The following is a 24,938-nucleotide window of genomic DNA, read 5'->3' as shown; positions in this document are numbered from 1 at the left end:
CTCTCTCAATGGGAATTTTTATTACAAACGTCAGTGGCCAATTTACCCCACACCATCCACGATGCCGTCCCCGTCACCGAGAAGCTGTTATTGTCACGTAGCACCTTTGAGGTATTGGCTCTTTTTAGTCCTTCAGGAAGGAGTGAAAAATGGAAACTGTCTACACCCACACACACTGCTTCACACTCTCTACTGACAAACACGTTTCCCTGATTCCATTATCCTGGATCAATCGAGAGACACGGTCCTATGCTGCCACTCTTGTATCAGAACCAAGTTACCCTGGTAACCACACTCCCTGGGAAGACGGTCCTATGACTCACGCAGAGCAGCTCATCTTGACGTGAGGTCCGCCAGTTTCTTGGTGGCTCTGTGCCAAGTGGGACAACAGCTGGCCACCTGCCCCGGGGCGCTCTTCACGGCGCCCTTTTCTTGCTTCCCTGGCATCTCTTTTTTTTTTTTTTTTAATGTTTATTTCTGAGACAGAGACAGAGCAAGGGTGGGGGAGGGGGAGAGAGAGGGAGACACAGAATCTGAAGCAGGGTCCAGGCTCCGAGGTGTCGGCCCAGAGCCCGACGCGGGGCTCGAACTCACAAACCGTGAGATCATGACCTGAGCCGAAGTCGGACGCTCAACCGACTGAGCCACCCAGGCGCCCCATAATGACCGACCGTCTTTATCCCTTCTGTGTACCCCTGCATTTCTGAAGCGGTTTCAAACTTCCATACGAGTTACAGGAAGGGCACGGACAGTACTGCCCTCATACCAACAGAGGGCTTCAGGCTCCCACCTACCCTGACCTTCGGGTCGGAACTGCACCCCCTCTGGCCGTGGCTCCCGTCACGGCGACATTTCTGAAAAACGGGCCGGTCAGGCAGGAGGCGGTCCCCCACTTTCTCCCCCAGCGTTTCTTCATGATGCACCTTTGGTCAAGACATCACAGACGTGATGCTGTGTTCTCGTTGTGTGGCTTTTTAAAACTTATTTTGAGAGAGAACGGGAGCGTGGGGCAGGCAGAGAGAGGGAGAGAGAATCCCAAGCAGGCTCAGTACTGTCAGCACCGAGTCTGACACGGGCTTGAACTCAGGAACCGTGAGTCACTTAACCAACGGAACCACACAGGCGCCCCATTATATTTTTTTAGTTTCAAAAACCTGTCTTATATGTCCGTTAAGATGCCCCTGAAAGAATACTATTTTCAAAACGTGTCTATCTGTGCATGAGTTTCACAATTCGTCAGTCTGAGGGTTTGGGTCCAGAGGTGGAGAGGAGAGGGGTCGGTCCCGGCCGAGCAGGACAGCTTCCCCGTTCGTTCTTGGGGGGATTCGCACGACACCGGGCCCGGGGCCCCTGGAGAAGGGCTCCCACAAACATCCCAGAGTTGGGGGGCTTCCCTCGCTAACCCGCAGGCGTGCACGGTTTCTCATGGCTGAGGCACTAGGGAGTCCAAGATTTTAGTTAAAAGCAAAACAAAACCAAGTGAAAACTTTGGTTTATCTTTTGGAAACAGAACTTCTGTAACCCACAGCAGCCGACACACAAAATTTCCCAAACCCCTTATGGTTGTTGAGGTCTCTGTGTGGCAAGAAGTAATTTCTCAGAGTTTCTTCAGCTCACGTTAACAGGTGTTTACTCTGGCAAAACAATAAAGTGTAAATCTATTTCAACAGGCTGTTCAGGGACAAATTGAAAATTCTTTGCCTTGTGAGCGAGCAAACCAGTGCCCCAACCATGACCTGTGTTCCACTTTCTCTTACCGGGAAAGCCGTCCGGTGATAACGCACCGACCGGCGGCTCAGCCCCTGCTCAGGAAGCACTCACACATGTTGCCTCCGAGACGCGACTTTTGCTCTGTTTGGCTCGCGGTCCACAGACCAGAATAAAGATAAAGTAAGACACCCGTACAAATATCATTAAAAGTTTATTATTTTATTTCAATATTCAAGAACAGTGTGTACTTTCCATGAGACCCCCCCCCCCCTCCCCATCACAGCGCACGCTGACGGGGTGCGTAGCCACGAAGAGAGATCACTCGGTGAGCAGTCGGCTCAAAGATGTCGAGTGTGTGTGTTGAGCAATTTGGAGGTTCTGTTTCTGGAATTTTGTACCTTTTTTCTGCCCCCCCCCCACCCTCTCATCGTTGAGGCTAGGTATTAATAGACACTACATTAAACCCACACCGAACAGGAATTAGGACAGGATTACGCTCACTACTCCTCATCTGGGTTCTAAGGGGGCGGGGGTGCCGGTGTGGGGCTCTTTGGAAGGCCTGTGAGAGATACGCTAAAATCAAAAGGTGGGGTCAGTGTGTTAGGAGGGGCGCACAGGAAAGGTCAGCTCGCGTTAGAAGAGACACAGCTCAGAGGAGTCCCCCTCTCCGCTCGCACGTCCAGGTCAGCGATTCGGGAAGAGAGCTCTCCGAAGCCTACCGACTACGCACGTCTGTGTCTGGGATGCGGGTGGGCGGGACGCTACCCGTCCTCCCAGGGTTAGTGTCTGCTGTGTGCCGTGCCGTGGTAAGCATACCGCCGGTCACCTCCCGCAGTGACCAGGGTGACGCTGCGAGACCACCCAGAAAACTCCTCCAGTCCCGCTCAGACCCTCCTGCTGGGCTCTGGGGGGAAACAGGCGGCTTGCGGGGGCCGCTCTGGCTCCCGCTGCGCCATCACCTAATGTCCAAGAAGACCCTGTTTCCTGTTGGGGCCGCAGCCCAGCCCAGGTTTGCCTCCCTGTTCCCCTCTCCGCCACGCCTGAATTCCGCCAGCCGGCCGTGGTGGGCAGCCGCCCCCGCAGGCGCCCCCTCTGCGCCCACCACATGGGACTCTCCACAGCTGCCCGCCCGCACTTCACATACCGAAGCCCCCTGTGCCGCTCCCGACTGCCTAACCCTGGAGGGAGAGTGAGTGTGTGTTAGGAGGTGAGCAAGGGCAGGGGAAGAAACCAAAGGAAGCTCGGATCAACAGTCCTCACCGCCCCGCACGTGTCTCTGTGTCCACAGCAGCGTCGCCACGGCAGTGCCCGGGAAGCCGAGGGATGCCGAGTCAGCAAAGCGAGTCCAAGGACGGAGGGTGAACTTGGAGGCGCGCCGTGCACCTGCACCACAGTGCGGCGGGGCCGCGTCGCAGGGGGATGAGAGTCCCAGGGCGTTTATCTTCAAACTCAGAGTCGCCGTTTAATTTTCTGTCTGCGTTTTCTCCATTTAGCTGATGGCCAGAAATTGCCAGTAGGATGCGGCGTGCCTGCCCCTACTGTGTGCACAACTCAACGGGCATTAGGCAAGGGGGGTTTGCTACAAGTAGGTAATTTATGTGAACAGTATTAAAATCTTAAGGCAGTTATATTAAGAAGCTGAGGACGGGATTCTATAACAACAACGGGGCAGGGCTTCAGCGTCTAGCCATGGGTGATCCGGAACGACTGTCTCTTCCTCCCTGAGAAAAGGAAACACGCAGTTAGGTGGCTCGTACGGGCAGCCTCAGGCATGCGCCCCGCTTGGGTGGAAGCCAGGCCACAAACCAGCCGATGCGGGCGCTAATGCGATTCTCAAGTGGGTAAGATTCTCAAGTGTCCAGTGCGATTCTCTTACACGGGGTAAACTCACTTGACCTCCTGCCCAGGACACAGAGAGCCGGTGCCTCGTGGAACGCTGCACTTCTGGGGGTGGAAAGCTCACCCACCCTGTTACCGTGCACTGACTGAGCCCTATTTGCTCCAGCTGCACCGACTGAGCCCTGGTTGTCTCCAGCTAGAGATTCTGGGGTAATTGAGGCAGGCGTCTGCAAACAGTAGGGACAGCTTCATCTTGGAAGAGATTTCAGTCCCGTGATCACACCTGCTGCTGTGCCCCCCAGGCAAGGGCCAGGCCCTGCAAAGTCATCCCCAGGAACAGTCCTGTTCGCGCTCTGCCCCGCCTCACCCATAAAACGAGCTGCCCAGAGGGGTCGTCCGTAGACTCTGACATCAAGGTCTTAAAACCACGAATGGACGTATTTTCCGGACGAACAGAAACCCAAATTGGCGATCGCCGAGGTGGCACACAGCTGTGCAGAGACCAGTGGCGGAGAGGGGGCTCGGTTGAGATGTCAGCTCCCCAGGAGACGGGGCCATTTGTGGGTCCAGATGCCACTTAGACGGACCCGGGGGAAATGTACCTTTCTTTTGGCATTCACATTTTTATTCAAGGTTTAGGCTCTTTCTCCTTGGATTCCCCTTTTCTTCTTGGATTATGAACGAACAATTAAGTCACCTCCCAAAGATTTCCTTGAGACTGCGAGCCCCCAGAAAGCAAGATATACATGAAACATCCTATTTGCCCAATGACACGTGCACTGAGCCCACCCTGACCTGTTCCAATCACACGTTTGCCACGTTGCCCGACAATATCAATAATGGGAGCGCTAAAGCCAAAAACGCCTTACAAACAGCACAGTCAACAGAGTGAGGTGACGGTTCTGATTTGTCAGGGTTTTACGTTTCAACTCACTTGTGGGATTTTATGTTCAGAAGCGAAAACGTTTATGGAATTCTAGCCTCTGAAGTATCTGAAGGAGTCACCGGAGGGGGCCTTTCTCCTACACCTGAGCCGGGTCCTAGGGGCCAGCCCCCTACCCGTGTGCCTGGCTCGCCTTTGACCACCGGCCCTCAGCGCTGCCCTCGGGAGGAGCCAGAACAAGTGTGCACTGGCTTCACCGTTCTCTAAATTCCCAAGAAACCCACCTGCGGGCGTCCCTGTACAGTGTGATTTGTTCCCGAAAAGCAGAACCACTGCTCTATACAGCAAAGCCCGTCTGTGCTGAGATGGACCAAGTTCCCCACAGCCCTCGCAAGACACCTGGCCTGAGGCCCCATCTTCACTTCCTGATGGCTCCTTCTGAGATGGACACAACGGTGGACATTTGGTTTTGTTTCCTGTTGTTGTACCTACAGCTTACGGAGTGTCTCCCGTGAGCAAAATCCATTGCATCTGTTTCCTCTGAGGAAAGAGAAAGCCGATCCCAGAGGCAGGGATTCTTAGCTTCCCCGGTTTACAGTCGGAGGAGCCAAAGCACAGAGACGTTGAGTTATTTCCCCAAAGTCAGTCAGCCAAAGGCGGAGTCAGGTTTAGAGCCAGCACCCCTGCTGCGTGGGTCTCACGCTTTTCTCTCTGTCGGGTTTTTAGCACGTTTGAACCGACTGATGTCCAGCGCCTGGTCGGCCCTGGGCTCGGCCGAGTGGATGAGGCTGGCCTCACTAGGAGAAGGCTGGCCCGAAGCTGAGTCGTGGGCTGGGAAGGAACAGAACCTGCCGGAAGGTCCTGCGCCCTCTCCCCACTTGTACCCCAGTGCAGGGAACTGTTTCAGCTGCGTATTTGGAAATAGCGAACTCCAACTACATTTTGATTCCGTTCCCTGACGATTGGGAGAAATACAGTGCTCTCCACCCAGTTTCCAACCAGCGAGGAAGGAAACAGCACCACCGTAACTACCGTGAGGTCTCTGCCATCTCCCCCTCCCCTCCCCCTCCCCGAGCCCTTCTCACTTCTGGAGGGATCGTTTTTAATCTGTCACCGCACTGCGGTGGGTCTTTCAGCAGCACGTGACCGTAGTCGGCCAAAATCTGATCAAAGCCATATGAATTGAAATTGGAAGTTTCCCTGGGTCTGTACAGGAGTTTTAAAATTTCTAAACCACTTTGTACAAAAAGAAATTCGTAGGAAAAGTGCTGAACCTACAAAACCCAAATGGGCCTCAGGCTTGTGTTAGTCGTGAACCGTAAATGTGCAGGATAGACACGGGGCTCTCTCGGTGGGGCTGGTGACCGGGCTGGCACACAGGCACGTTCCTTAGACAGAGGTCCCCCTCGGCCTTCCCTGTCCCCCGGCCATTCCGTCCGCGGGATGAACAGTCACCACGCCGGAAAGCACAGGAACTGCTTTCCCCGAGTGGGTACGTCTGCATTTCTCCGACGAGGGGGAGGCCTTCCAACTGCGCACTTCCGGGCTCCGACCCGACCCGGGGCGCTCTGGGGTAGGAAGCCTTGGGGGGAGCCCGGGAGCGGCGTGGGCACCGTAGGCAATTCAGACGCAGGCGAGGGCACGCCTGGCCAGGCTCTGGGCACCTAGGAAGCGCTGCTCTCCCGGACGCGGCTCTGGGTTTGTACCCAGGGCCTCCACGCGGTGCTTTTCCTCACCTTCTCGTCGCCACATTTCAGAACTGAGCAAAGGCATCGCGATGACCTGTTACTTGAATGTGCGGGGTAGGATTTGTCTTCTTACTCAGATTTGCTTTAGAATTGACCTTGGGAAGAAGATCCTGCCTGCACTTTACCTGACATAAGACGACTTAGCAAGTCAGTTGGTGACCACTCACTTCACAGATTTGAGCCTTTTCCCGGATACGGCTGACTTTCCTCAACCACAGTCCTGCTTCCCCTCACCTCTGTGTGGGCCCAGCATCCGCCGAATCTGGACTCGCCGTGGCGGGGAAGGGGGGGGATTCCACACGCACACGCTCACTGGGCCGTTCCCGCCGCGTGTCCCGGCCACCGGGCACACCACTCATGCGACCCCACGATGGCTATTTGGGCCACACGCCAAATTATCCCGGCACAAATCGTAAAACGTCGGCGTGTTACGAAGCCATCAGCAAGCTCACACAGGTCGGAGGCCTCGTGTCAATGGCGAGTTGGGTCGAGGAGCCTCGTGCTTGGCTGGCGGAGACCGAGCCCGAACCGGGCGTGACCTGGAGCTTGCGGGAAGCGTGGGTCCCGCCTTTCAGCTGCCCAGTCTCTTGGGGCGACACCGCCGAGCCACGTACAGCAGGACCTTTTAATGTTAGATTAACTTGTTCACTGGGACCCCTCGCGTGGTCTGAGGACAGGCGGAGAGAGGCCGACCCCGTTCTCATCCGCAACCAAGAACACCGACAACGTGCAGTTTCCGTGGAAACACACGCCTCCCCCAGGATGTGACCACTGGCCTGAAGACACAAGGTGAGGAGGCCGTCATGTGGAATAAGAACCCGGGATGCTTTGTCTGTGATGGCTGGACGCTGCGGACGAGCACGGACGGAGCAGGTGCGCCCGTGCTGGTGTCTGGGAACCAAGCCCAGACCATCCCCGCCCCCACTCCCCCTTGCGGCGACCACGTCTTCCGTGTTCTACAGCAACGCTCGCTCACCTTTCTTTCACTCGAGAAAGATAAAAGTGAAATCTTTCATGATTTGTGGTTCTCTCGGCAGGGCGCTGCGGGCATCGTGGGGTTTTGCCCCTCGCCTGATGCCTTTCCTGCCGTGACACAGAAACCCTGTCTTTTACGTGCGGGCATCACACTTGTTCAGGTCGGACAAAGGGCGGACCAGGCCGCCTTGCAAATACTCGTGGCTGGTTGCTCAGAACCGGCTCTGGCGCCATCAAGCAAGGAAGGGGACGGCCTCGCCTGCATTCAGAGTGGAAACCGGCTTGTGGTGCTACTCTAACGAGAGTGTGTGAGCACACCGGCCAGAGAACGGTGCTCCCCGGGGCCTTCAGTCAGCCTGGGGACTGTCCCGCACTGCCCAGAGGGGCGATGCGTCCCCGCTGGGGCCGTCCCTCTCCTTTTCCAGCTGCGGGCCCTCGAGTGCTGGCTCGGCCACCAAGACCCCGCGTGGGTGCCGCGGACACCCCAGCCCCCTTTTACGGGTCTCTGCCAGACCCACATGGCTGGCCCCTCGACGCGCACACATAAGGTGTAGGTGTCATGGGACCCAGGTGGCAAAGCCCTCGGGAGGTCAGAGGGCCCTCTGTGGGGGGAGCCCCGTGCCTCACCTGCGGTCTCCCCTCAGCCGGGAGCCCCCTGGGTGTGAGGCCAGCTCCGCAGCCTGGTGGGGCTCTCTCCCTGGAGCCGTGAGCAGCTCTCTGGGGCGCGGAGGCCCGTGCCCCCCGTGGGCCCTGCCCTGCCTCTTCCCTGTAGCACCCATCTTTTTCCGTCCCCACCACGAGAACCCACTCCTCTGGGAGGCTGTGGATTCATCTGTGCGGGGGACGGTCCCGGACCCCCAACGGCACACGGCAATGCTGTCGGCCAAGTCCCTGAGCCCGACGAGAATTGTGTGATCGCAGGGATGGGATGCCTGGGCAGCCTCGGGCCCCTGACTGTGGGCTTACGGCCTGCCCGCACTGGGAGCAGCCCTGGGGGCGCAGACCAGTCACTGTGCCCACCCACGGGGACAGCGGCTGCCGTCAGGTGGGTCCCGTGCCCGAGGCCCTCGGACGTCCGGCTCCCAGGCAGTTACAGCCTGTTCACGGCAATGTTCTTCCTGCCCTCCGGGACCGACAGTGAACCCGGGATGTGACCGTGAGCCACGCCAGGGGCCGGGAATGAACAGAGGCAGACGGGGCCCTCCCACAACCCACGGGCAGGTGGAGGTCTGGATCCCAGCCCAGAGCGGGGGGCTGCGGGGCTCTCTGACCACCTGCTGTCCTTACTCTGTCTCCCCAAGTCCCGTCCCGGTGTCCGGGCCTTGCTGAGCTCAGGAGCTGACAGATGGTGGCCCCTGTGACTCCAGCGTCCACATCAGCCAGTGCGGCTGACCCACGTGTGGCCTCTGGGGGGGCTCTGCCTGATGCAGTGACCTCCCCTCTGTTCGCTCGGCTCCTATTCCTTCCCTTGGGCACGTGGGACCCTCTGCGTGTCCTCAGGCCCCCGAGGGAGCCCGGCCCAGCCCAGGGCTTGCTCACGTAAGCCTGGAGAAGGCCCGCTGAACCGGCCAGCCTGGCAAGCTAGCCCCGCGGGACAGGCGGTGTGGGAAGGCTGCAGGCCGCCCCAGGGCCCCCCACCTGCAGCCCCGACGCACCCCTGACGTTAAGAGGGGCTACGTTACCAGTTTGAAGATTTTGGAGAGCGTGCCCTGGGCGTCGGCCCCCTTGAATCCCTTGTGGGCTGCAGCTCGGCCCCCGTAGCCAAATCCCGGCTTCTGCCCCTCGGCTCCCTGCAAGAGACCAGACGGCTCTCAGGGCGGCGCCTGTGGGGCCACGCGGCACGCGGGGAGACCCCAGCACCGAGCCCCCCCCCCCGCTCCTCACTGCAGCGCTGGCCCAGCCCCGGCCCCCGCGTGAGGAGCCGTGCACCCAAGTGCACGTCACTGAAAGACCAGATCCCTTCCTCACACCGTGTGGCTTTCAAGAGAAGTGCAGCGCGTCAAGCAAAAGCCTTCTCCCCCACATCTGCGGAAGGGGGTGGCTCGTGTCCCTGGAAAGGAGGCTGTGGGAGGGCTGGCACCTGTCCTGGGTGTGGGGAGGGGGTGGGCGGGGTCCCCGCCTGCTTCTTCGTGCAGACCCCTCACCCCTGCCCCCTCCTGCTAGAGGCCTGGAGGGTGCAGAGCTTTGCACTTAGCACTCTGCAAAATTTTGAGGCTCAGACTTTTTCTAAAGCAGAAAGAAGATCCGCATTCTCTGGCTTCGAGGAGGCTCTCCCAGGAAGCACCACCCCTGGCCATGGCTTGGGTCCCTGAGCACCGATGTGTGGCACCAGGACCAGAGTCCTCCTGGGGGCCCTGGGATCTGGGCCGGTCGTGAAGAAGGAAATGGGGCGGGGCCGGCCAGCAAGCCAGGCACCAGGGCGCAGCCTGGGCGGTCTCAGCTCTCCACTCCCTAGCTGTGTGACCTCGGGCAAGTGTCAAAACCTCTCCGAGCCTCAGTTTCCTCTTCTATAAAATGGGGATAAACGGCCCCTCCTTACGGGGTGGTCAGGAGGCTCTGCTCTGTGAACAGAGCCTGTGGGCTCACGGTGTGTGTGTCATGAAGGGAGAAGCCAACCCCTGCCTCCAGCTGCCAGCGGCCCCCCTCACTCCTCACTTCCGGGTCTGTGGCCCAGGGCAGTGGCCGCTGACGGCTGAAATGTAAGAATATCTGTGTCCCTACGACCAGCGTGTTTTCCGACGTGCTTGACTTTCCTCTGCGATCACGAGGAGGGGTGGGGCTCGGGGTGTGCAGACACGGTGAGGTGGGCATTCACGGTACACGCTCCAGCCTCAGGTGCGACACGGGGGCCAAGCAAGCCGCTGGGTGTCGGCGGAAGGTCGCCGGCAGCCCCCCGGCTCTGTCCTCGGCGGACAGGCCCCGAGATTTCACCGTCGTGCCAACAGGATGTGGGAGACTCCGTGCCCCGCCCCCCAGGAATCGAGTCGACAGGACAAAACCGTCTTCTGATGGAGCCCCCAGGACCCCGTGCCTCGGCCTACAGTCCTTTCGACTTTCACAAACGCGTTAGGGCTGGAGGGGACGGGGGAGCCATGCAATCTGTGTCTTGCTTTCAAAGGTGCTGGGGATGGGGTCAGGCAGGGCTGTGGCGGCGCTGCCCCGGGGTCCAGACGTTTCCGCGGACATGCTCCCCGCACGGCCGCACACGGAGGGGCACGTGGATGGCTAAAGCGTGCAGAGCCGAGCACAGACATGTGACGTGGCGGAAAACCGCACCCCACATGCCAGTGCTAAATCCTCCCGTCCCTGCGGCTTTTCCCCGAAAATGAAAGCTTGCGAGGACAAGATTCAAGCATAGGTTCTCAGATTAACAATCTGCTTGACTTTTCTTCCTTTCAAATTCTTGGTCACTTATGTCTTTGGGCAACCTAGAATTTACCGAGAAACACTCAGTGTAGTTTAGAAAGAGAATAGGGGACACTCAGAAACGCCAAGCGGAAGACAGTCCTGTGGCTCGAGAAAACGGACAAGCAAAAGAAAAACGTGGAAGCATCTTGCTTTGGAAAAAAGAGAAATTGAATACACGTTAGTAGGGGCCGGAAGGGAGATGTGGAGGGAAGGGAAGGTCCTTCCGGTCAGCTGTTGGGCCGAGTGTGCGGGGGACGCCCAGAGGGACAGAGGTCCTCTTGCTCCGGCCACTGGCTGCGAGAGTGCCCGGGAGGCCACGCCTAGAAAGTCGGGGGGCAGACCAAGGAGTTACGGGAACAAGAGTTCGTCCTTCCATGTCGTCTGTCTCCTGCTGGCGGAGAAAGTCACACGTCACTCGGCTGCGGGGGTCAGCCCATGTGACGGTCCTACCCTGTGTCACCTTTTTGGCAAATTAATTAGCTTAGGAAGAGGCTCAACTATATTCCTGTAAAATGGTGCAGCAAATATCTGCGTGTAATTCAACGTAAGAGTGCATCGGACCGAGGCAGCCGCTTCGTGGAACCCCCCTACCCCTGCGGGCCTCGCCCTCCCCCTCGCTCCCCTCCTCCTTACTGGTCTTTCTTCCCTCTTCCCTTTCTCTTTCTTTCTCTGAAAATTTATCCATTTGTTTATATGATGCTTCTTAATTATGCACCAAGTAGAGGCAGGCTCTGTGCTAGAGAATCAGGATGTGTTTCCAGGATGGACATGACTCCCGGCCTGTAGGTTAGTGGCTTTTCTTCTATTTTATCCCGAAAATTACAACTTTTGTCAAGTAAGAACTCTACCTACCATGACTACTGAGTGGAGTCTGTGGGTTTGGTTAGACTCTACCAACGGCCATTCTAGGCTGGCACAGACACAAATTTCACTGGTATCTGGAAGGTGGGCAAGCTGGCCGTTGGAAATCTTCACTGACACTTTGTTCTTAGTATTCAAAAGCCTAAAATTCCTCAAAAAGACTTTTCCTGGATGGCTTGATATCTACGCTGTGGCTGTTACCACACCACAGTCAAACCCCACATCTCGTGGCTCAGTTAGGCTGTTGTGAGTGTGTAACCGAAGGCAGCATCGTGTTTCCTCAACAAGGCGTCAACCCCGGGGGTCAGGGGTGGCCATGGAGAGTCCTCTGGCCGCGGGGCCTCCCTTGGCCAGCGCTGCACGGACTCGTCTCCCATCCCCTGTGCTCCCATCCCTCCAGCACGGAGCCGAACCCTCCCGGGGAGGGGCTCAGGTCCAGCGTGGCAAGGGGGCAGCGGCCCAGCGCTGGGTTCCCCTCGGGAAAAGCAGGTGGCCCCCCGGTGGCCGGGCCAGCGGGCTTGAAGGGGAAGAAAGGGGACCGTCGGGCAAAGGAACGGAGCCCAGCGCAGGAGCTGGGTGGCTGTGAGAGCAGGAAGGAGAGGCAGCCGCGTGGACATGCGCGTGTCACCTACCCAGCTAAATCTGCTGAGGGACAGTCCTCGCCCCTGTGTGACAAGAGAGAGAAACAGACACTGTGATCAAGGCAGGAAAAAGTAAAGTCTTTTGACAAACCAGAAACACTGATCGGGATCGTGCTGAGGGGGTGAATCAGTTTTAGGACACTTGCCGCTTCCCTGGGAGTGGGGGGGGCGGCTGGGGGAGGGTCTGGGACCAGGTGGAGGGGGAGCGCGCTGGGGACCAGCAGCACCGAGTGACCGGCGGCCCCCGGGGCCTGTTCCGGCCGGGACCACGTGGTGAACATTCCGGGGTGAAGCTGTGAGTCCGGCCCTCTTCTGGGTACGTTTAGGGATTCCGGGGAAGGCCTACGCACCGTAATAATTAACGACAACACGCGGAGGTCTTACCTTTCCTTGCGACGGAGGAGGTGTGCGCGGCGTCACCTACAAAGACACGCAGACCGGTGAGCGGGGCGGGAGCCTCCCTCCCTCCCGTGTCCCCACCTTCCTGCTCCCGGGGACCTCCTGTCTGCTGGGGGCCCCCGGGGTCTAACAAGTCACCCGCTGGCTGCCTGCCCACCCCGCCCCTTCCTGTCCTAGTTCGATGTCAGGGAACGGGAGCGGCTCGGCAGGCAGGAACCAGCCCTCCCGGGGCACGCCTGCTGCACGCGGGTGGAGACGGTGAGCCTCCTTCCCCACGGTCCTTTCCCGGGTGGGAGGTGAAGCGTCCCCCACCCTTCAGGGCTTCAGACGGCGCACTCTCAGGTCTGCGGCTCCTAAAACTCGCTTGCAAAACACCGTCTTACAATGCCTGCTGCAGAAACGCTCAGGGTCACAAGTGCGTGGTTTCGCTTCTGTTTTCAAACCTGAATTTGTCAGGGGCCCCTGGCCGGCTCAGCCGGCGGAACGTGCGACACGGATCCCTGTGGGTTCGAGCCCTGCGTCGGGCTCTGCGGACGCATGGGTGATGTCGTGTTCCCCCCAAACCCTGACGGCCACTCATCTTTTTATCTCTTTGGTCTTGCTGTCCCCATGGTTTGGCAAAGCCTGTGTCTTTAAACTAAGCATCACATAGCACTGTAGTCTTAAAAGCAGTGAGTTCTGTGCTAGAACACAAAATTCCAGTGAGTGGCAGAGACGGTCTGTCCCTCGTGATGAGGCCCAACTCTTGCAGCCGGCCTCACCCCGAGGAGGAGGGAGGCATCGCTGGGGATATAGTCACGTCCCTTGTGGGTTAGCACCCAGGGGCCTCTGGGGACATACTCAGAGCCCCTGGAGGGTGCGGTGGCCAGCCCTCCCTGCCCCCTGTGGCTGGCACTTACGATGTTCTTGAAGAAGTGCACTACGGGGTTCTCGTCTTGGGGCCGGCCGTGCTGAGACTTCTGGGGCAGGGAGCCATAGTGGGCAGTTCTCGCCGCGTGATGTCCATCCTGAAAGAGAGAGTATGGTGGCCTCAGGCCGGGTTCCGCCTGTCGGGCCTTCCTGGAAAGCTGCCTCTCTCCTCCTCTGGGCATCTAGATTCTGTTAAAAATTTTTTTAAACATTTTTTATTTTATGTTTTGAGAGAAAAAGAGACAGAGAGAGAGAGAGAGCGAGCACAGGAGACGGGCAGAGAGAGAGGGAGACACAGAATCCGAAGCAGGCTCCAGGCTCCGAGCCGTCGGCACAGAGCCCGACGCGGGGCTCGAACTCACAGACTGTGAGATCATGACCCAAGCTGAAGTTGGATGCTTAACCGACTAAGCCCCCCAGGCGCCCCTAGATTCTGTTTAGACCAGGACCTCACACTGGGAAGTGGCTGACCCGGCAGGGGACACTCCCGGGGCATCAGGGGACCAGGAGCATCCCGGGTGTCAGGCTGCAATGTTCTGGGCTGCGTCTCCATCACCGAGCCAGGGTCTGGCTCCCCAGACGTCACATACACACCGCACAGGGGGGCGGAGTCCACCCACGACGGACACGGGGCGAGCCGGCATTCATTCCCCAAGCTGCTGGCGTGGGTAAAGGAGAATACTCTGGAATTTTGGATTGGACTGACCGCCACTAACAGCCGAAGACCAGCCTGTCTTGGCTCCGGGGTGGCTGCATTGCGTGAACTAGCGTCTGTTTCCCGTCAGCGTGTCAGGTCACAGGGTCCCTGGGCCTCCACCCTGTTTGGGACGGTCATGTCCGGAGCAGAGGGAAGGGCCGTGGGGAGTGACGCCCAGGGCTTCCCCACTCGGCGAGTGGGGCAGGAACGACACCGGACATGCGGGGGGGGGGGGGGGGTGGTCCGCCGAGCAGCAGCTTCCAGTGACCCCACGGGCCGAGTGTTGGCCGCATGTGGCCACCAGCAGGAGACACGGGCTCATCCCGGCAGCGTCAGCAACCCGGGGCTTTCCTCCCGCTCGCCCGGGGACAGAACAGGGCGCAGAAGGCCCGAGGAGTCGGCGCCAGACTGGCCCTACACCCACGACGGGGATTTCCGTTAAAGCAAGTCAGACAGATGCGCTGGCGTCACTGGGGGCGCCGCCCCCGTCCGCTCTGTGCCTGTTGCACGAGATGGCGCTTTCTTAGGAGACACGTGTCACCAGGACGGCTGCAGCTGGCTTCTGCAGAATGCGATGCCTTTGAGGGGCCTCCCGTAAGCAGAGCCAGCTGCACCCCCGACCGGGGTGGCTGGAGTGACAGGTGCCCTGTCCCCAGACGCCCCCTTCCCTGCCTCAGAGCACCAGGCCTGCAACCCCGCGGTCGCCCTGGCCTCCGGGAACAAGTCCTGTACGTCTCCCTTTCACATCTCTTGAATCCCTTCCCCTCCCCCGCTACTGACATTAAAACAAGAGCCATGAGCTCCTCCTCTGACTCCTCCCTTGGCAGCCCAGACACACCTGTGAACTCTTCCCTCCACTCCCACCCCCTGCTCTCCCTCCATGCCCACCCCTGCCCTGCCTCACCAAATACGGCGTCTTCTCTCTGGCTGGACATCTCGCTGTGCTGTGGACAAGGTGTCCTGTGCCCTGCCGGCCTGAGCAGACTGCTTAGGTCGCTTTCCATACAGAGCCTCACACAAAGAATTGATCTTAAGTCACTAGAAGGATGGTCTGGGAATCACACGCTTCTTTTGTTACATGCCCAGTGAAGACTGACTTGACTTGGGCTCTGGGCTGTAAGTTGTCAGCTGCACAAGTAATCTGAGGTAGTCACACAGTTACGACCACATTGATATATTTTTAGTGGCCTGGTACTAAAATGACGTTTAGCGAGTCATATTTCTATATACTAAGCAAAGAACAGCTAAAGAGGAAAATTTGAAAACACTACCACGTGTAATAGCATCAAAGAAACAAAAAGTTATGTACGAATCTAGAAAAGCAAGTATAGGATCCCTCTGCTCAACACCAGGAAAGGCTGGAGGAAGAAGGCAAAGGAGGCTTGGGTGAGCAGAGAGATGTACCATATTCATGGATGGGAAGACTCAACATGGTCAAGATGTCAATTCTCCCCAGGTTGCTCCACAGATTTAATGCGCTTCCAGTCAAAGTCCCAGCGGGGTTTTCTTTAGATGTAGACAAACTGTTTCTATAACTATACAGAAATGCAAAGGAACCAAAAAAGCCAAAAAAATTGTGGAAGAGAAGAATAAAGTTCGAGGAGGCACATCACTTGATTTTAAGATTTCTATACAGTAATAGTAATCAAGGGAGTGTGGTGTTAGAGGAGAGAGAGACACATAGATTGGTGGAACACTACTGCACCCAGAAATGGCACCCCCCGCCCCCGCCAAATATGATCAGTTGATTTTTGAGAAAGGTGCAAGACCATTCAATGGAGAAAAGACCGTCTTTTCAACAAAATGTTATTGGGGCAACAGCTTCTCCATACCCCCAAATGAACCTCAATCCCAAATCACACCTATAAAAAAGTTAACTCAAAATGGATTCTAGATCTTTATCTATAATGTCAACCTATAAAATTTCAGAAGAAAACATAGTTCTTAGACCCAACACGCAAGGAACGGCCCATAAAAAACGCTGACAAACCGGACTTGATCAACATTTAGAACTGTTGTTTTGCAAAAGACACCATTAAGAGAATGAAAAGTCAATGCTACAGGCTGGAGAAAACACTGGCAAACCGCACATCTGACAAAGGACTTGAAAGCAGAACATACCAGTGTATGTTAACTCAGTGGTTAAAAAAAATAACCCAGCTAAAAACGGTGGACAAAATGTGGAATTGACACCGCAGGGACCAGGATGGGTGGGGCGTCGATAAGCATGTGAAAAGATCCCCAACATCATTAGCCATTAGGAAAATGCAAATCAAAGCCATGGGGGCGATACGGCCACACACGTATTACAACGGGGAGAATGAAAAGTACTCACAACACTAAGTGTTGGAGGGGATATGGAACGACAAATGGTCTTGCATTGCTGGCAAGATTGCAAAAACGGTGCGGTCACTCCGTAAAACCATTTGGCAGTTTCTTATAAAGTTAACCATCTACTTCCCCTATGATCCTGCTTTGAGTGGTAGAAGGAAAAAAAAATATTTTTGGAAGTGATTTTTTTTCCTAGTATGGGTCACCATTTTTGAGGGGAAAAAGTAATTTAAGTCTTAACTGCAAACTTACGTTCATGAGAAAACGCGTCCACAAACGTTTCTTCGCAGCTCAATTCATAATCCCTAAATCTGCAAACAACCCAAATGTTCATCAGTGGGAGAAAGGACAAACAAAATGGCGCATCCATCCAGGGGAACGCCACTCCCGCCAGAAAAGAGAACAAACTTTGGATGCCTGCGACAGCTCAGAGGTATCGCCACGGCGCAGCGCTGAGCAAAAGACGCCGTTCTAGAAGATTTCCTTCCGTGCGATCTCATTTATGTGACATTCTTCTAACGATCAAACCACAGTGAGGTGAGCAGGGCGGCACGTGGCAGGAGCCGGGATGGGGGAGGGGACGGGTGTGGCGTGGGTACGACGTGGACGCAGTTGGGACTGTCCTGGGGTGCTGTGGCCTCACAGCAGCTACACAAAAGCCCACCTGGCTGAAACTTCACAGAACTGGACGTGGCCAACGAGTGTCACTATGGGTTAGTATCTAAACCAGAGGAGACCCGTCTAGCGGGGCCGTCATGACGAAGCCCGGCGTTGATGGCTACACGTTGCCCCTCCTTGCTGGGCGCCTGGTCCCAGAGTCTGGCCTTCCCTCCACATGCAGCATCTCATTTCCAGGCCCGAGCTCTTGCTCCCACGGCCGCCCTTGCCGCAAAAGCCTTCACCTTCCACATGTGTCTGTCTCCTGAGCAACACGGTCCCTTGAGGCTGCAAGACCTCACGTGCCGTCGGACTGTTCTTTCTCCGTCGGCATCTTACCCCTTCAGCTGGATCTCACCTTTGAGGCCTCGGCAGGGAGCACGCCGCGGGGGTCGGGGAGGCCCTGGGGCTTTGATTTGCTCACATGAGAAGCCAGATGCACTGGAGGGTCTTCCTCCTAGAATATTACCACCGGGCCCGTGAAGAGCAGCCACGGAAGGAAAATCATTCTCCAGGGAGGTTTATACCTCAGGGCGTTTCCTAGGACGCTAGACCTCGTGTTTAACCTCCTTATTTTTGGATCACTAACTAAAGAGCTTCTGCGGTGAGCACAGGAAGAAACGCTGCGAAAACACACCCTGGTTGTCATGGTGATGATGCCCTCGCGCAGCGGTGGGGGTGGGGGTGCCAGCTATATCTGAGCCACCCGTTCGTCACATATGTCTCTAGTTGTGGTCAAATGTACGTGAAATTTACCGCCTTTGCCAGTATTGAGGGCACAGTGCGGTGGCATTAAGTAAATTTACACTGTCGTGCAACTGTGACACCACCACCTGCAGAAGCTTCTATTGCCCAAGCTGAGACCCCGTGCCCATTAGACACTAAGTCCCCTCCCCAGCCCCTGGCACTCGCCCTCTACTCTCTGTCACCACGAACGTGACTGTTCTCGGTATCTCATCCGATTTGCCCTGCTACGTCTGGCTTCCTTCACTCAACATCGCGCCCTCAAGGCTCACCCACGTCGTCACTAGGGTCCCATTTCTTTCCAAGACTTTCAAGGCCGGATAACGCTCTATCGCACGGACACGCCGCAATTACTTTATCACCCGTTGACCGGCACTTGGGTTGCTCCCGCCTTTTGGCCGCTGGTCCGACCAGATCTGGCGAGGCCGATGTGGTCTGGCCACATTTCCGTGGCCTCCGACACCTGGCAGAAGGGACGCCCAGACCCCGACTCCCCCCACCTCCACGGCGGGAAGCGCAGCTGCCCGGCAGGGGGTCTGAGCGCAAGTAGGGCGCGCACCGTGACGAAGGCCTGTGGGCTCTGCTGGGACGAGGGGCCCACCCGCGGCTGGAGGGCTGTCTGGGCTGCGAGGCCGAGGCCCTCGAAGCCCTGCCCCGGCCCTGCTCAGGTCGTGGTCAGAGCATGGCACCTTTGTCCATAGGGCAGCGGGAGCCCCTGGGAGCCCTGCGGAGTCACTCGAAAGATAGCGGGGTTTGGTTACTCGTCATATTTGAGTCTGTGGGGAGCCTTAGCCCTCACCGTGAACAAGGGGACCTGTTTGCCGGGACAGGACGGACGGGGATGATGCTAGGTCTGCAGGAAAGACGGGCAGCTCCCCGGGGCACGAGGGTGACCTGTTGGCCCCACGGTCCAGCTGGGGCCAGGCCGGGCAAGGGCGTGAAGGGCGGGGGCCAGGCGGCGGCCGCCGAGCGTCCCCTGTGGAAACCCTCCGAGTCTTGGGCCAGTGACTTGTCCCGGTTTCCTCCTTCAGTCCCACTGGCCCACTGGGCCGGGGCTCCCTAACAGGGGAACGGTTTTTGTCATTTAGTTTTTAAGACACACAGTAATTCTCTGATGAAGAACTTTTGTGTTCACTAAGGTTGAAAAGAAAAGGAGGCAAAACTGTTAACATTTTCCAGTTATTTCTCAAGACTGGTGTGTCCTCGCCTGCCTCTACCCCGTCCCGGGAGCTTGTTTCCTCCGTAGGAGGTTAGCGGGCAAAGGAGGGCGTTCGAAGGTGGGCCACGGGCCGTGGGTGAGGGGCAGGGCAGCGGCTCCCCGTCGGCTGAGAGCCGAGACGCGGAGACGGAGGCCCTGGGAGCCCCACCCCACATCCACAGGTCTACACCCCAGGCTAGGCCGTCTCAACATGGTATCCCCGAGGCATGTGCCGCTGGACATTTTGGACAAGCGAAATTCGAAAAAAAGAATCTACTGAGAGCATTTCGGCTAATGGGCAAAATAACACACACTCATATAAAGAAGTCAAAATTTGAAAGGTTGTAGAAGAAATTCTACCACTTAAGGATGACCCTCGTTTCTCAGTTCGGTGAAACTATGTTCAGACCTGGCTCAACCCACCTAAACAGAGCCACGTGTAGGTGCCCTGAAACGCGGTCTCAGGATGCACAGGTGCTACTGTGTTCTTTTTTTTTTTTTTTTTTGGCATCATGACCAATAACACAGCAACTCCTTGATGGCAAATAACGTCATGCTGAGAAGTTTTAAACACCATGGGAGGGAAGCCAGGGGACAAAGAGCAACCATTTCATAAATTTTGGGGGTTAACTGCTTTTTCCATTAACCTCTGTCAATCCTGTTGCTTTTGAAAAACAAACAGGATTTCCCCCCCACTTGGGATAATGTCCATCACCAGCAGGGGGAGCTCATGTACTGGCTTCCAGGCCCCTTCCGCGTTCCGTCCAGACCTCGGGAAGGGATTTTTAACTGTTTTCCAATTAGCCAGGGAGCTGGGAGTTCTTAAACTGACAAGTAATAACAGGAGATTAGTTTCCACCTGACACATCTGAAGATCAATGCACATCAGGTGGGGTAAAGATTCGTTCCTTTGAATACAGCGCCCGGCTCCCGAAAACACGGAGAAGACATTAGTCTACACCACGTTTGCATTTGGATTTGATTGGAGACAAACTGATGGGAGTCATTCCCTCTCAGAAGAAAATGGTGTATCTTGAAAAAAATTAATATCACCGTGCCTGGGGTTTTGTGGTTAGGGAAAAAAAGTTCTGGTTCTTTCTTTCTTTTCTGAGAGAGGAATTTAAAGTCGAGGGAGTCAGCCATCAGCATGTCAAGGAAGGGAATCATAGTGAATCCGTGTCTCCCGGCGGTCTGTGTGCTCAGCGCTCACGGGGCCTGGGCCCCGAGATGCACCTGCGTGTCCCCTGTTGCACCAGGCACAGCCCAGGGAGACTCGGGTCCCCCCCCTCTCACGGGCCGGGCTGGGCCTCTCACGGCTGGCCTTTCTCTTCTGGACGGGGGGTGTTGCGTGAGTGCAAAGGCGGAGCCGAGACAGTAGTGACAAATCACTAGATGCACGCGCACAAATGAAGACAGCTAGAAGATCACCCACGTGTAGACCAAGGGCTTTGATTAGCCACGGGGTCGCTGAGGAGCCCGTGTGAGGATCTGTTCTTGCCGGTGTTTTACAGCCCAAACTTCACGTTCTGGTGCGTCCAGCCCCCTGTCCCTGACGGTCAAGAGTGTTCACAACCATGGGACGACTCGGGATATGTTACAATATTAGACCATCTTTCAAAAATCATTAAGTGTGGCCCGGCTTCCTGCGGATCACGCGCGTTGACTAACACTACATTCGGTCCCTCCGCCGTTTACTCTGTCGTGCACTAGTTCGGGGGACGTTGGCCCTTGGAACCCAGTGCGGACCTGACAGTGCGTGTGGCAGGTATCAGCTCCGTCTTTCCTACATGACGGACAAGAAATGAGCTCGCTGCTCCTCACACCGGGCTCTCTCCCCTCAAGCCCCGGTTGGTGCCGAGACCTCCGACGTGCTCCCGGTCTGGCCCGTCAGCCGGCTCGCTGGTGTTCAGCAAACATCGGAGCCCGTGAAGAGAAGCCCGGAGCCGACGGAGACCCCTTGCAGCGGCCTCACTCCGTGCTACGGCCCCTGACGTCCGGCGACGGTAACGGCAGGGACGCTTTTCTTGCTGGCACTTTCCCCATTACGTAAGTCACGCAAGTTCCAGGAGTTTCTCCATGTGTCCCCCAAAGGATTCAATTTAAAAAGGGAATTAAGAGAGCGATTGTACTTGCTTTCAAATATGAGGCGTATGATTCTTACGTTCACCCTCGCTGTTTCTGGATCAAAAATGTTGCACGGCACCCTCTGAACCAGCCACTCCATTTAACAGGTGTGACGACTGGTACCCGAGTGGAAAAGGCGCGTGCCGGCCCGTCTCTAACTTGAGAGTCTGGGGCCCGTGCCTGTGGGGTCGACGTGGGACAGAGGCTGATGCTCCCGACCTAACACTCCTCACGGGCTAGCCGGACGCCCCAAGGGAAAGGTAAGAAAGAAGAATAAATTTTTAAAACCTGGAGGTTTATTTGGTTTATTTTTGTTTAAGTTAGGAGACTTACCTTACGATAAGCTGTGAAGGTACGATGGGCTAGAAACAGAAATGTTCTCGTGTATAAGGAAAAATTAATGCGTGTTGATGGAGACAGTTAGAGGTGTCAGCTAATGCCCGGAGCACTGGGGACCCGTGCCCTCTGCTCTTCCCTCCAAAATTGGTTCCTGCTTGTTTTGGCAACCGTGATGGCTGGGGACAAGGAGAGCAAGTCTGGTTAATGAAGTGGGATGTCTCTGCTTCGTTGTTGGTATAAAGGCTGCAGTTCTATGCACCGAAAGCTAGAAGCCAGTTCGCTCCCACTGTCCATGGGAAGTTATGGCTCCACGCGAATGACGGTCTCATCCGCGTCATTCTGTTTTGTTCCTGTCACTGAAACCAGCCCACCAACCAGCCGTCCAACAGACAAACATATCTTGGATACTTACTCGTGTAGCGGACAGGGTCGACAACACGGAGCACTGCCCATACCCACGGCGTGGCAGGGAGGACACTTACCGTTTAGAGGGTTTCCCCAGACATCTTGAGAGGGCGGGAGTCAAGGAATGTGCCCTTTGCTTTTTACCCCCAGAGAAATCTTTGCTTCTGTGGCGGTCTCGGAAAACTCAGACCCGGGGAGCCGCGTGGTTAATCCCTTTCCCCTTTGGAGCCACGGACTGTAATGGTGTCATTATTGTCCTGAGTGGCCCACACCTGAGCAAGACTTGGAATCAACACAACGGTTTTCTCTTGTGAAAGTGGTCATGAGTCCTAATACGCTCTTGCATACGATGTACTTCATACTTACGAACCGTGAACAGAGTTTACTACGAAACCTGGATACTTTTCTGCCCCTTCTCTCTTACTTCATGCTTCTTCCACGGCGTGTACAAACCCTTTACGTCCACAAACAATCTTGCTTAAATGGTTTATCCTCCTGGAGGACTTCCTGAAAGACTCTGTGCCTGAACAGCCTCCTCTTTCTATCCAAGACTCTTCCGTATACCTGCCCGCCCCCCCCCCCCCCCGTCCTGTCGACCTCGGGGAGGTAAGGACCGTGGCATCTTCCTGTCCCCACCGTGGCCACTGGCCCAGGTATCGACCCAGGTGCCACTGAGGTAAGTGGTATCAAATCCAGCGTGTGCACCAAGGGGCACAAGTTTGGGGACAAAATGACAGGTCCGACCAAGAGGTGTTCGAGGCGTCACCTTCCTCCCTTTCAGAGTGGGTCCCGGTGTGTGGGGCGGAATCCCCAGGGGCGTTGCTCTGATCCACACATCCCAGACTCCCACGGCCCCCGGGTGTTCCCAGAAACCACCGATGGACACGAGGTTCTCCTACAGCCCGTTGGGTCTCGCTCACTAGTTCTGTTCACGTACGTTTTCCAGAGGAAGCAATGATGCCATTTTGTCCAGACTTGTGCCGTGCCTGGGGAGACAGGGTTAGTTTTTGTTTCCGTTCCCGTTGTTGGCAAAGTCAAGGCATTTTAGATTTTGTAAACTGGAGAGAGTTCTTTTCCGTCCGGATGATATGTGCAAGGTGCCCTGTGCAAGTTTAAGAATATGTTTGCTCCTGGATTGCCGACTCGAGTGAGTTTAATTAAAGATGCGGCTCCTTCCTTTGGCGAGACAGAGAGAGCTGTGCAGTGGCAGCGGATGTCTTTTCTCTATTTCTGGAGGACTTTACAGGCAGACCTTTGATGCAGATGGAAATTCTAGGTTACCTGGCGATTGTCCCGAAGCGGCCTTCTCTGCGGACATTGCGAAGTCAGAGCGTCGGCCGGTGCAGGCTGCTGGCAGTAGAGGGGTGCGGGGGTTTGTGCTGTTCCTGGCGTTCGGGAGGGACTGTCGCTTTGTCCCCTGATCGGAGGGACCAGCTCCAAGGTCAGCAGAGAATGAAGCTGTGGGAAACTACCCCCCGCCCGCCTCCCCTGCGGGGACGGCTCTCCCTCCCTCGGCTGGTGGTGCGGGACCGAGGCCAGAACCAGGATCTCCGGGAAATGAACCGAAATGCGAGCCTGAGGCCGTCACCCTGGGCGGAGAGACGCGGCCAGCCTAGTGTCGCGGCCCGCAGTGCCTGGTGCTCAACCCCCTCATCCTGGGAAGCGGGTGCCTTGGAGGGGAGAGAGACGGAGGCGGACCAGGGGTGCCCGTCGGGGCGGGAAGCGCTTCCCAAGTTGGGGAGAAATGGTGGAGAGTTTGCCGCCCTCCTGGGCTCTGTCTCCCATCAGCGAGCTGGTGCACCCGGCGCCTCACGGGCGTTTTAGTGAGGAGTCCGCGTGGGAGCGCGTCTGCGAGGACCAGCGTGTCGTCTCCACCTTGTCACAGGCAGCCCCCCCCCCCCCCCCCGCCCACTTGCTGCAGGAAACCGGGGACGGCTCACAGAGGAAGGAACCGGTGGTCTTCCCCGCAGGAAAGCTCCGTGCCGCACAGCTGGGGCAGCGGGCGCTGACCAGAGCCGGAGTCCGGCTCAGCTCCGGTCTCTGGCGCTTCCCTGCTGGCTCCTCCAAAGCGGTGGGAGGCAGGGTCGGAGGCCGGCCCGCACCGCTCTGACTTCTGCCCCTTGCAGACACACATGCTTAATGACCTCAGTGTGTCCAGCGTTCATGGTAGAGTCTTCCTGGCAGGAGCATCAGGCTAGCCTCCCGGGGGACAGAAGCCAAAACAATTTCCCTGGACGTCTTTCCTGGGCTTGGAACCCAGTTGTCTTCGTGCGCAGGTTGTGCACAAGCATGTTCGGAGCTGCGGGGCCTGGACGGTCTTCTTCGGAAGGAAAAGGCAAGTTGCAAGATGCTTTCCGGCAAGTAAGGGCCGTGGGTCCCCAAGGCGGCTTCGGTGGGCAGAACGGACCGCTGGCCCCCTCCGGGGCGAGGACATCCAGGTGGCCTGCGTGGCCCCCCCCCCCCCCCGCCCCAGGGGCTCGGTGGGCTCCCGGTCTCCACGGCTAGACCTCCAGCGCCCGCCCAAGGTGCAGCCGTCGAAATCATTCGACTCTGTCCGAGCCGTCTGTCCGGCGACGATGAAGAAATCGGACTCAGGAAACGCCAAGGAGGAGCACGAGGGAATCTCCGGAGGCCTCCCCGTGTGCGTGACGAGGGTTCTGTTCCTAACAAGCCTAGCGCACAGGAAGTCATGCCCTGATGGCTGCCGCCTCAGCAAGACTGGAGTCACCACGTGCGGCTACAGGCGTCCCCAAACACCGCCACGCCGTCGTCCTCAAAGGAACATGCACGATCTGTCATCTGACACTCTTATTTTCTGGTCGAGAAACTGGGGTCTGAGGGCAGAAACCGGTGAGCCCGAGGCCAGAGCCGGTGAGCCGCAGAGGGGGGCCTGCGGCTGCCGGGGCCACCGCGTGTCCCTCGCGGGCAGCTCAGGCCTCGCGCGGCCGAGGGGCAGGGCTCCCGGGCTGGGGCGGCACGTCCGCCCCTACTATTTCGCTCCGTTAGCACGGGATCCGCACGGTGTGGGCAGCACTCGTGGCTGCTTTCGCTGTTGTTGATGCTTTAAGGT

The 24,938-nt window shown here is 57.1% G+C and overlaps 1 protein-coding gene across 7 annotated transcripts in view; it reads right to left on the bottom strand.

The window, feature by feature from the left end:
* Positions 1-2,123: 2,123 nt before the first annotated feature.
* The window catches only part of MBP (myelin basic protein), a 116,440-nt gene continuing 93,625 nt past the window's right edge, over positions 2,124-24,938 (bottom strand). For 5 of the 7 annotated variants that reach the window (XM_058691775.1, XM_058691777.1, XM_058691779.1 and 2 more), the window contains 5 exons: positions 13,364-13,471; positions 12,450-12,485; positions 12,057-12,089; positions 8,838-8,945; positions 2,124-3,431 (listed from right to left, as the gene is read on the bottom strand). In XM_058691775.1, coding sequence (XP_058547758.1) covers positions 3,387-3,431; positions 8,838-8,945; positions 12,057-12,089; positions 12,450-12,485; positions 13,364-13,471 — 330 coding nt within the window. In that variant the 3' untranslated portion in view covers positions 2,124-3,386. The remainder of the gene's footprint in view (positions 3,432-8,837; positions 8,946-12,056; positions 12,090-12,449; positions 12,486-13,363; positions 13,472-24,938) is intronic. The other 2 variants (XM_058691776.1, XM_058691780.1) reach the window with 1 other exon arrangement.

This window comes from Neofelis nebulosa, chromosome 11 (assembly GCF_028018385.1).
Source record: "Neofelis nebulosa isolate mNeoNeb1 chromosome 11, mNeoNeb1.pri, whole genome shotgun sequence".
Classification (NCBI taxonomy): Eukaryota; Metazoa; Chordata; class Mammalia; order Carnivora; family Felidae; genus Neofelis; species Neofelis nebulosa.
This window is presented reverse-complemented; position numbering and strand designations above follow the sequence as displayed.